The sequence below is a fragment of the Embiotoca jacksoni genome, unplaced genomic scaffold, assembly GCF_022577435.1.
Source record: "Embiotoca jacksoni isolate LCO1_2020_lvr unplaced genomic scaffold, fEmbJac1.0.p SCAF_1, whole genome shotgun sequence".
Classification (NCBI taxonomy): domain Eukaryota; kingdom Metazoa; phylum Chordata; class Actinopteri; family Embiotocidae; genus Embiotoca; species Embiotoca jacksoni.
The window spans coordinates 25,684,715-25,695,308 of NW_027185229.1; the positions used below are offsets into that span (position 1 = coordinate 25,684,715).

At 40.4% G+C, this 10,594-nt stretch overlaps 1 protein-coding gene across 2 annotated transcripts; it reads right to left on the bottom strand.

Annotated features, from left to right (window-relative positions):
* Nucleotides 1-1,406: 1,406 nt before the first annotated feature.
* agtrap (angiotensin II receptor-associated protein) lies at nt 1,407-10,328 on the bottom strand. Of its 2 annotated transcripts, none has more exons than XM_069149840.1 (5): nt 10,169-10,328; nt 8,949-8,983; nt 8,621-8,729; nt 6,916-7,126; nt 1,407-2,294 (listed from the first exon to the last, which is right to left on the bottom strand). In XM_069149840.1, the coding sequence occupies exons 1-5, from the start codon at nt 10,193-10,195 to the stop codon at nt 2,170-2,172; spliced, it is 507 nt and encodes a 168-aa protein (XP_069005941.1). In that variant the 5' UTR covers nt 10,196-10,328; the 3' UTR covers nt 1,407-2,169. The 2 variants fall into 2 exon arrangements, with proteins under 2 accessions (XP_069005941.1, XP_069005951.1); XM_069149850.1 differs by lacking the exon at nt 1,407-2,294 and adding an exon at nt 3,563-3,714.
* Nucleotides 10,329-10,594: the final 266 nt, after the last annotated feature.

A 10,594-nucleotide genomic window follows, 5' to 3' on the forward strand; every position in this document is an offset into this window, starting at 1 on the left:
TGGGAGGCAGCAGAAAATAAATCTTTTCACTTTTATAATGCTTCTTTCATGGTTTTTGACATTTCATGTGTCATTATAAGTCAAGTGATCGTCGTAGCGTGTCCCATATCAAATGACTGAGTTTTGACACGCACTGAAAATGGGTTAAGCTTGAAGGTGGTGCGGCTCTGTGGCAATATGCACCGCGAAGTGCAAAAAAAAAAAAAAAAAAAAAAAAGCTTCAGTAAAGGGGATAGCAGGAAGATAAATGTTGTGTCTGGCAGGATAAATAAAAGCCGGATGAGAGAGATCAGGAAAAGGAGCAGGGTGAGGTGTGAGACAGAAAAGAACAAATATATGAGAGAAAAAACAAAAAGCAGCTAATAAAATAAGAACATTTGGAAATACCTGGACCAAAGTACAATCACTATTTATATCTTATTATCATAACTTAGTGGAAACAATAGCAGTTAGACAAACTGTATGAATAGTGTGAAGAATCTTTCACAATAAGATATTTTAGGACGCTCAAACAAGATGTAATAAACTGGCAGCTTAATCGAAAATCCTTTTGAATGGCTGGTTTAAACCTTCACCGTTTCTGGTGCCAAAACTGTTGATTGGAATTAATGACACAACCATTCTGCAGGTCTTTCTCAAACCACGATCACCTGCAAGCAACCAGGCGGCAACAAGCTCATACAGTTTACCGTCCAACATTATAAACGGAGCAAACTTGGGGATATTTTGTTGAGTTGTGAGCTGTGCGAGGACATTACAGTGATTTAGAGTTGTTAGAGGCTCACGTAGGGGCTGGAACTTATTACATGAAGGTATAATTAGAAAAAGCATGTGAGAAAATAAGGCGCCAATTATGATCTCAAGCCTTTACAGCAGTGATAATTTCACATATCCACAGTGTGACCAGCCATATGTCTGCTCTGATGTGTAAATCATTAGGATTTCAAAACAGGAAGTCCAAACTTGTAACACTTTCATAACAGAACTGACTGTAAAACACACAAATGATGCAATCATCCAGTAAAGAGTGCATCACTATTTATGCAACTTGCACACTAAAGCTGACAGTGCACACCTCATAAAATATCCAATGAACGATGTGGGATATCACACATTTTTCAATGAGCACTAATAACAGTGAGGATGTCATCATTTTGAACACTTCATTTAACATTTGTGATTTGAAGAAACTGTTTTATATCTACTTAGTTTATACAATAGGGATCTATTATCACAGATTAGCATCTTTCAGAGGCTGCGCAGTGTGTAATTTATTGTTTTACATTATAAAAGAGTGTTTATGGTCTTTACTTATATGACAAAAATTGTGAGGGATGAAAGTAAAATTGCTTTAGTTTTTTTTTTAGACAAATCACTGTGATCATTACAAAGAAAAATCCAAAATATTTTTGCTTTCATGAGTTTATTTCACTGTTCCAGTTGCAGCTCCATATGAATGTAGTCTTAATACAGACTTTGCAGATTCTAAATATCCAGATAAATGAACAATGCTGCACTGTACTAAGGATCTAATGTCTTGCTCAGTTGTGAGATGAAAGGCCAGTAACAGAATTGGTCATCAAGTCTCCAACTTTGTTGAAGGAAAAAACACAAGGTACAAAGAGCACAAGGTGGCTTCTGAGGCACAATGTTGAACAGAAATTACATTTCTCTGGTGTTAAAACCAGTCCAGTGTTTTCAGCGTTGCTGCGCTGTGAAGCAAAGAGGAATTCAAAAAAAACCAACATAAACAACACACCTCGTACAAGAAGAACACAAAATAATTTACAGAACATAAAGAGAAACTGACTCTCCATGTCCGTAAGTGCCACATTTGTAAAAATGAACAGACACAACAGCTCCATTCAACACCTGTCTACTAAAAATAGTAGGTGGGAACAACGGCATCGCAGCACAGCAGAGGGACAACAGTTCTTCCTCTGGTTTTTTATGCAGCAGTCGTGTGCCAGCTCAGCATCTTTGAACAGCACTGAAGGGGGGAGGGGTTTAGTTGTGGCAAATTTCACTCTGAAACCCACACAGGTGAGTATTCAGCATAATAAAAGGGCGGAGCAACTGTACGATACACTGAGACGACGTGTCTGTAAGCTCAGTACTGCTGCATACAAACTCAGAGGAAAACGCTGCATCCGTCAACGCCTGCTTCGCTCAGTACGCGCGGGCTCCTGGTTTGCCGTCTTGCGCCTGGTTGAAGGGAGTTGCTGCGGCGGAGGACTCCTCCTGTTGGTCAATGGACTGATAGGCTTCTCTGTTTCGTGATACGGAAGGGAAACCTGTAGAGACAAGCCACAAGTCTTCAACACCAACGCCTGCCGTGCAAACGTATTATTTTTTTAGCCACGGCTCTATGAGGCTGCACTGTTGTTGGTATACGTGTTAAAACTGTTTGCACATGGAGGAAATCTTTAAAAAGCTTCCACACAAAACAAAAACCTCCTCAAATGTTTTTCACACTGACCTCGCCCCACACACAGATTAATGACACAGTCAGGCAGATTTGTTATCTTGACTCCGACATCTGGCCGGCTCTGGATGGAAACTGTCTTTGCCAACATATAATAAAGCACAAGCTGCCTCTGATGACTGACACATTAAGAAAACAGACTATTTTATTCAGTTATTCTCTGAGCGGTGCAGAAATTCCTCCAATTTCATCGCTTGTGATTTTTAGATCCACTATTGCTTGTGCTCGTTGCTTATTTTGCAGACATGTTGGCCACAGGAGCCATCGAGGGTCTGAGATTGAGTATATATATATATATTCAGTATAATTCCAGTGCATGCAAGCTCCTGTGTGCATTATACTGTACCTCATGTCACCGAGCTTTATGATGGCAAAAAAAATTAGCTGAGACATTTTATAGGACTTCAAGTGAGGCTCTACAACAAACTGACTCTACCATGGCCAGAATACAAATAATGTGTTTTTGGAAGTTCAAAGCCCTGCACGCTCTTACTTCTGCAGGGCGCAGAGTCGTATTACTGTGACAAACACGCACATATGAATGCTAATCCAACAAGCTATTTACGGTCATTGCAGTAAATTTTGATTATTTGCCAGGGGGAAAAAAAAGTGCAACTGTGATGAAACTTCACAACCAAAGGACGCCATCATGTGAAGCTCAACAATCCTGCGTGCGTGCACACAACCAGGTCACATTCACTGTCTATTATGTGTCGACATTACGTTGGCTTTAATTAGGCTGATTTTAGAAATTGCACCATCATGCAGCTCCGCTTTCAATATATGCAAACAGAATGCACGAACACAAATGAGGCGTCTGGAGACTAAACATCTGAATAAAACATACAGGAGATGCAGACTGCAGAAACATATCAACACGTATATATTACAATAGAAACACTGTACTGACAAACACAGCTATGCAGGCAGGTATGGGGAGGTAATGAGATAGAAGCATACATAAGAAGACAGATTACAAAGAGATGGACAACTGAACTTTAACAAGGAGATAATTGGGAAATAAATACCAATTAAAAAAAAAAATGTTTTTTTTTTTTTTTCTCCAGGAGACTGGTATGGATCTTACTTCCTGCGTGGAAGGGGATGGAAGAGGATGATTGGAGAAGATAAATGTTTAAAAGAAGAAGCCGGGAATCAATAGCGGCGGCCAATAAAGGCACTGTCAGCACTGTCCGTAGTGCATCGACTGTCCACAGAGGTCTCTAAGTCTGAAAGGTCAAAGGTCAGCGGTGGAGAAGAGAGGAGAAGAAGAGACAAATGATCAAATCACAACAGGAAAAAAACACAAGAAAAACTACTGTTCACTACGGGGAAAAAAAACACGACAGTGAGACAGAGTGTTAAGTATGAAATGACGACATGCAAGAGAAGAACAGAGGAATGTAGGTTTTGACAAATACTAAAGAAATGATACGTTAATTTAATGCGTCACCGCTTGCTACCCGAGAACATTTCGGGGAATTGCACGGCAGGTCATTTGCGCAGCTCCACCCCTCCTTCGTTACCGTTGCTATGCTTGTTGAGCATCACAGTAAACATCACAGCACAGCTCAGGTGCAGTTTGCAGATTTTACTGCTCGAAATTCATCGTAGGTTTTGGAACAGTGGGCCAATAAGTTCAGACAAGAGCAGACTTCATGTTTTCCAGCCGACAAGACACTTGTTGATTCGGCCACGGTTCCACGGCGAGGATACCGTGTCAGTGTCACGTTTTACCTCGGCTAAGCGTGAAAAGTACACGCGTGACCAGCTCGCTCTCATTGCCAGGGGGTCATGTGACGAAGAACGAAGAGTCTGTGTAGAGAGGTCTTAAACCACGGAGACTGGTGTCCAATTTTGGTGTCAAACCAAAGATACTTACGTCACATACGTTTGAGTACCTTATCTGACGTAGGTAATTTAGTAAAGTAAAAATCAAAGTAAAGAAAACGTACTTATTTTAACCCAAATCATTTTCTTATCTTCACTTTAAAGGAGTTTTGGTGCCTGACTCTAAACAAAATTGCGACCGTGTCAGTTTTTAGTGAGTAAACGGACGGCACCTTTCTTTTAACGCCCAAGTATAAGTGTATAAGTATAAGTGTATAAGTGCACAGTGTCTTCAGGTTCTCAGTTGGATCCACCTTCTCGACCAAATATGGTCACTTCTGGCTCCAAAAATTCAAGATGGTCGACGGCCAAATATGCCAGAATTAAGACTTTAAAACAGCAGTTTACAAACCAGCGGCTGACATCATGCTGTGTTGGCGTTTGGCAGCCAGGATAAGCGGCCGCACAATATCCATGGTAGTAGCTGGCTAGCCGGCCATGCTACTGTTTACGGCTCACGTGAAAGCAGACTGAAACTCTACTGACTATTGGTTTTGAATATTGAAGTAATGCTATTCTTTGCCTGTGTAAAGCACTTGTCTCGCCCCTTGCATTTACATAACTAAATGTTCCTAGATACCGTTGCTAAGCCGCGATTGGACAATTTTAGTGGACGGTCAGAGAGCAAACGTGTGATCGCTCAGGCTCTATTGTATTAAGCGACGTCAAAGTTGAACGCTAATACACAAGGGGGGGGACGCCAATCAAAATTCAGGGAGGCGCAAACACAATGATCATCAATCCGCTCACATGCACCTGATTGTCTGCTTCCCACAGTGCTCATTACAGCGGGGAACCATATCAACGCCAGCTATGCAATCAGAGAGCAATTAAAACACACATTGTCTGAAACTAACATGAGTTGCTTTCATCAGTCACTGCGCAGTCTAATGGGTGTACCTGCTGTGTAAATGTGGCAGTAAAGTAAATCCACCGAGAGCAGATTCATCAATATTCAATTATCCCGCAAATAGTCAGGAGAACTATTTTGTCAACTGCAGCTTTTTTTGGGGGGGGGTCGCAATGCAGGAGAAATTTCATTACTTCTCTCAGCGTGTAATAAACCATTATTTTTAGCAGGTGATATTACATTTAGGGAAAAAAAAAAAAAATGCCACCACACCACCGACATCCTGGTTTATTTTTGTCTTTTTTGTTATTTTTTTTTCAAAGAGGAAAACAAAGTATGTCCAGGCATGACCTCCCTGCTTGACACTACTGCAAACAAATCTGATGGGACCCACGATGAAATCAACTATTTTGGGGGTCAAACTCAATAATGACAAAAAAAACTGTGATTTTCAGTTCCGGCTCCATTTTTGTTTCTATTTATATCAGTCCTGGGCTATTTTTGTCTTTGTGTGATATGATGGTAGAACGTACAACATGTTCCTCTCCTCCCTATTCATTTTATTGTGTTTTTTTTCTTTTGTTTGTTTCTTGTTTGTGTTTATATTAACTTGGACTATGTATGGAGAGGGTGTGTTTAAATTTGGACTGGACCTCGTCACCTTTGATTGACTGGGAGTTTTGTTTGAATATCCTCTTTTTTTTGTTTGTGTTATTGAAATTTACAGACTGCAACAATTCACCTTCTGTGACTTTTTTTTTTTTGCCAGAATTTTATATTCTTTCATTTGATTCATTTTAAGATATTGTTTGGGGAATGTTTTTTGTTTTAGAACTAAAACCTTAATTTTTCAAAGTATACTTTTTTGTCATTTTTTTTGTTTTATAGGTGATTTGGGGATTTCTTTAATATATTTATAGAAAGTTGTTTTTTTTTTTAACTATTTTTTGCACATTCTGTTTGTGTTTTGACTTTGTGTTGATCTTTGGTGTTTTGCTTTATGTCCGCTTGTAAATATGTTTTCCTTTGTTCTTAACTTTTTGCATTTTTTTTTTTATCATAAAAGATGAAATATACACATATGTTGGCTAGAATGACACACAATTGTTACGAACAACAAGTAGAAAGTGTTTTTTCGCCCAGTCGAGCTGCAGCTCACGTATTTCACTGTATTTAAAGTCTTGTGACTGAAACTAATTAGTTTGACGGTGGACTCATCTGCCGGTGGTTTAGCAGAATGTTTTTCCCAGTTCGTGCTGCACTTGGTAGCCCTTTCATGACAAACAGCATAAAACAACATAGGGAGGATGTGAGCGCGCCGCTGGACGTGTGCATCACTCTGTACCTTCAGCTTTGGTCACACTCAGGAGTGGGGATCATCTCTGCGGGGCGCCTCAAGTACTTTAGATAATTTCTCACTGGTTTCCGACTTCTACCAGAATGCGGACTTGCTGGATTCGTGTTATGTAATGAATTATTTCTGCTTGTCAAAAGGGAGTAGGGAAAATTTTAATTGATTTTTGCTGTATGACTTACAGAAGATGGAATCAGTTTCCACTGTCATTTTTCTAGCCTTTCAATTCCTGTTTAAGTCTCCTGCATAGTAACCCACCCTTAACACAAGACAACATCCTCAAAAGTCTGACAACTTCTTCTGTTACTGTCCTCGTTCCTTTCCAGCAGGACTTACCAAAGTTGACGTTGTAATCTCCGCCTCGCTCGCGGTACATTTGGTAGACGAAGAAGCAGGACACAGGTTTGAGCAGCAGGTTGAGGATGGCCATTCCTGCGCTGAAGCGGAACACGTCGCGAACCCTGTCTGCTGCAAAGTCATTCAGCGTGTAGAAGATCCCAAAATGGATGATGTCGGTCAGTATCGTCACGGTCATCCCCATCAGAAACTACAGGGACAGAACAAAAAGACCGGACAGCATCTTAAAAGGACACACTTTTTTTGTTTTCAAGCTCTGAAGTGCCAACACACATCTTTGATGGGAAAGATTCCTTGAAATATGTGGGAAATGAAGCCATTCAGCTGCTGAAGCAAATGGATTTAATAAGGAAAAGTAGATGCAAATTTAACTGAAAAAAAGATGCATCAAAATGAAAAATGCAGACAAAAAAAGACGGGAAAGGCTTTTATCTTTTGTATTTATCATCCAGGACAGCCAACATCCATAATTTGAGATGAGAAATAATTCTCCAAAAGACCAAAAAAACCTGAAGAAATGTAACATAAATTTCTAAGTTAGTTGACACTTGAAAGGAAAAGAGAAAGCGGTGCCGGGAGTTAACACAACCGGAAAAGACACGCAGTAAGAAGGAAGGCCATCTTCTATACCTGCTGTGACTAAATGAGTGACTTTGCTTATGATTTGAACTTTCTCAGTCCACAAGGCTCTTTCTTGACGGACTCTAGCGAATGTGGACTATAAAGCACTGAACACAAGTTTAACGACTTTGCTGTGGCAGTAAGTTTCACAGGTTCAGCAGTCACAGACAGAATCCATCACTGTCAAAAAAACAACTGCTGTTGAGCAGGAAATAGTCCAGTTAGTTTTCTAAAGGTGCATCTCTTCCCTCAAAATCTTTAAAGCCTGCAGAGAAAAGAAACTCAGAGTTCTCTAGATTCCTCCATAAGCAAAGCTAGTTTTGTTCTTGATGATCTTTTTTTTTGTTAACTAAAAAACATGGCTAATCAACAAGATTTTCTTCACTCCAACAGTAAATGTCTGTCACCTGAAAAAAATTTAACTACCACCGGAACTTTTAATTAGGTATTTTCAACAGAGTGCCAAAGTAACGGGATGAAAATCTTGCAGTGCAGATGTGAAACGCAGCTGAGACGACGGGGAACAGACCAGAACTTCTGCTAACTCATCAGCCAGGCTCGGTCAGGATTATTTCCATAGACAGAAGTGGAAAAGAACTAATGATGTCCTCACTGCTATGAATTTAAATCAGATTATTGCGCTCTCTCTTTATTCTCTGCCCTCGTGCTGCAAAAATGACAAATCATGAGTCACATTTTTATCCTTTTTTTGTCATTGGATTGGCAAGCACACTTCAATGATCCTAACAAAGGAAACATGAATCATAAGATCAGCGTGACCTTTCAGAATAATATTTGAATAACTTTGAAATACAAAATCAAAGCTTTGAATGATTTTTTTTTTTTTTCTTTGTGAAAATGTCTCCTGGTGCTGCTGTGAAGTGACACACTCTCCACATTGCACTCTGTGCTGGATTAAAGGGAAGGCGATCTTTCTCGAAGGAATGCTCCCAGATTGTCCTAGATTCCACAGACAAATAGGCTATAAAGCGCCGTGCCTATAGTTAGACTACGTGTCACATGACGCTCAGATTGCATGAAAGAAATGGAGGCACGGACTCACCATGAGCACGGCATCGATGGAGTCCCTCTGTGCGATGGCCCAGACTCCGACTGCTAACACGCTGAAGTTTCCCAACGCGAAGGACTGAGGCAGCCACGCCATGCATCCCCTGGAGGAGAGACACCATTCACACTCAACAGAGATTCTTCTTACACACACACGCAGGAGTTGTGTGTTCGATTGTACAAATTATACGCGACGTGGAAGTGAAAAGAGAGAGTAGGCCCGAAATCATGAGTGCGGACACGTATACGTGGGCTAAAAGAGGAGAGAAATTCCTCAGGTTTGTGAAGAAAAAAAGAAAAGAAAAAACTGTTCTCACACTCACCACACTGTCAGCAGCCAGTGCACCAGTACGATGGCCTGCAACGGAGAAGAAAACACGAGGGTTGAGTGTACATGTTTGATTATTGAGGACTTTTAAAGCTTTTCTTTGTGGTCTCGGACATTTTAGTCTGCAGCTGGAATGATTGGTCAGCTGACGCAAAATTAGGCGCATACAGTTTTGACAATCAGTCAGTCATATATCAATAAAAACCTTCAAACACTGAGTGATTCCAGCGCGTCCAGTGAGGATTTCTTTATTTTTCCACAGTTATATAATACTGGAAAACTAATTAATTTGAGCTTTGATTTTTAGATTTTAATTCCAGCAAACTGTTAACTGACCTTTTCATGACTTTACAGACCAAACAAACATTAACTGATTTAAAAAAAAACAACAACACACAATCTGTACATTAATTGCTGGTGAAATCTATCTTTAGATGCATGTTCTGTTCAATCTGTGAGCCTGAACAAGTAACGTGTGATCAATTCCATCTCATTGGGTTTATAAAAATCTGCTTTGAAATGTTTGAACCCAAATTATGAATGAGAGAACAGCTTGAGAGAAGTTTTGAGTAAAATTTTCTTTGGATGAGAATTTAAATTACCTTCAAAAGCGTTTTATTCTTTGGAAAAAGCAGGGAGGATTGGTTCGAATCAATAGTTTCTTATTTAAGGGATTATGACGTTGCTTGAGTTTGGATTAATAATCCAACACATCAATTCATCATGTTCCTTCACGGCATCTAAAAGGATTTACTTTCTGAACATAACAAGCAAAGCAATCACACAGTGACTGACAGGACATTATTTCTAGTCATATCTAGAGGCAAATTCACTGCATATATAATCTCAACACAAATAAATCTTCTTTGTTTCTTATGTAATAACAAGATTCATCCCTATTCTTGCATTTCTCACATCCCATAATGTCATCCACTTTGTCCAAAGGCCTGCTGCCCATCACTTGAAACACGTTTGAGTAATCTTTAGTCTTTATTGTAAGGTAGCATATTTTGGAGGCTCTTGTCACCTCAGTAACTTTGAACGTTCCTCACAAAACCGCAGTTCACTCTGATCTGTGTCACAAGTTGAGGAAGGCAGTTGCCACACCGAGGAACTACCAATGAGAACCGAGACAGAAAGTTGACATCAACGTATAATTTACCGTCGGTCTACGTTAAAACCCCTGAAGAAACACACTATAAACGGCAGCCTCACCTTGAGATTTATGGCAGGGATCTCCATAATAGGCTGTTAGGGACAAAAGCAACTCTTCTTTGATCCGTGAACTCAAGTGCTTCAACTTGTTGAAGGGTGCTTAGAAGGGGGAAAAAAAAAAACAACAGCGTAGTTTCCCTCTTGCACAAACTTCTCTCCAGAACCCCTCCTCCTCCTCGGCTCAAAACCTGCAAACACGAGCCATGTGACAGGAGCCTGACTGAGTCCCATGTGACCTCCACCCCACCCCCAGTCCTGCTCCTTCAGCCGCTCTCAAACCATATGAGTATCAACATTGGTCATAGACTTGTCACAGCCGCAGATCGTGCTGTCACAGCAACCACACACACACACACACACACACACACACACACACACACACACACACACACACACACACACACACACACACACGGGACTTCACTA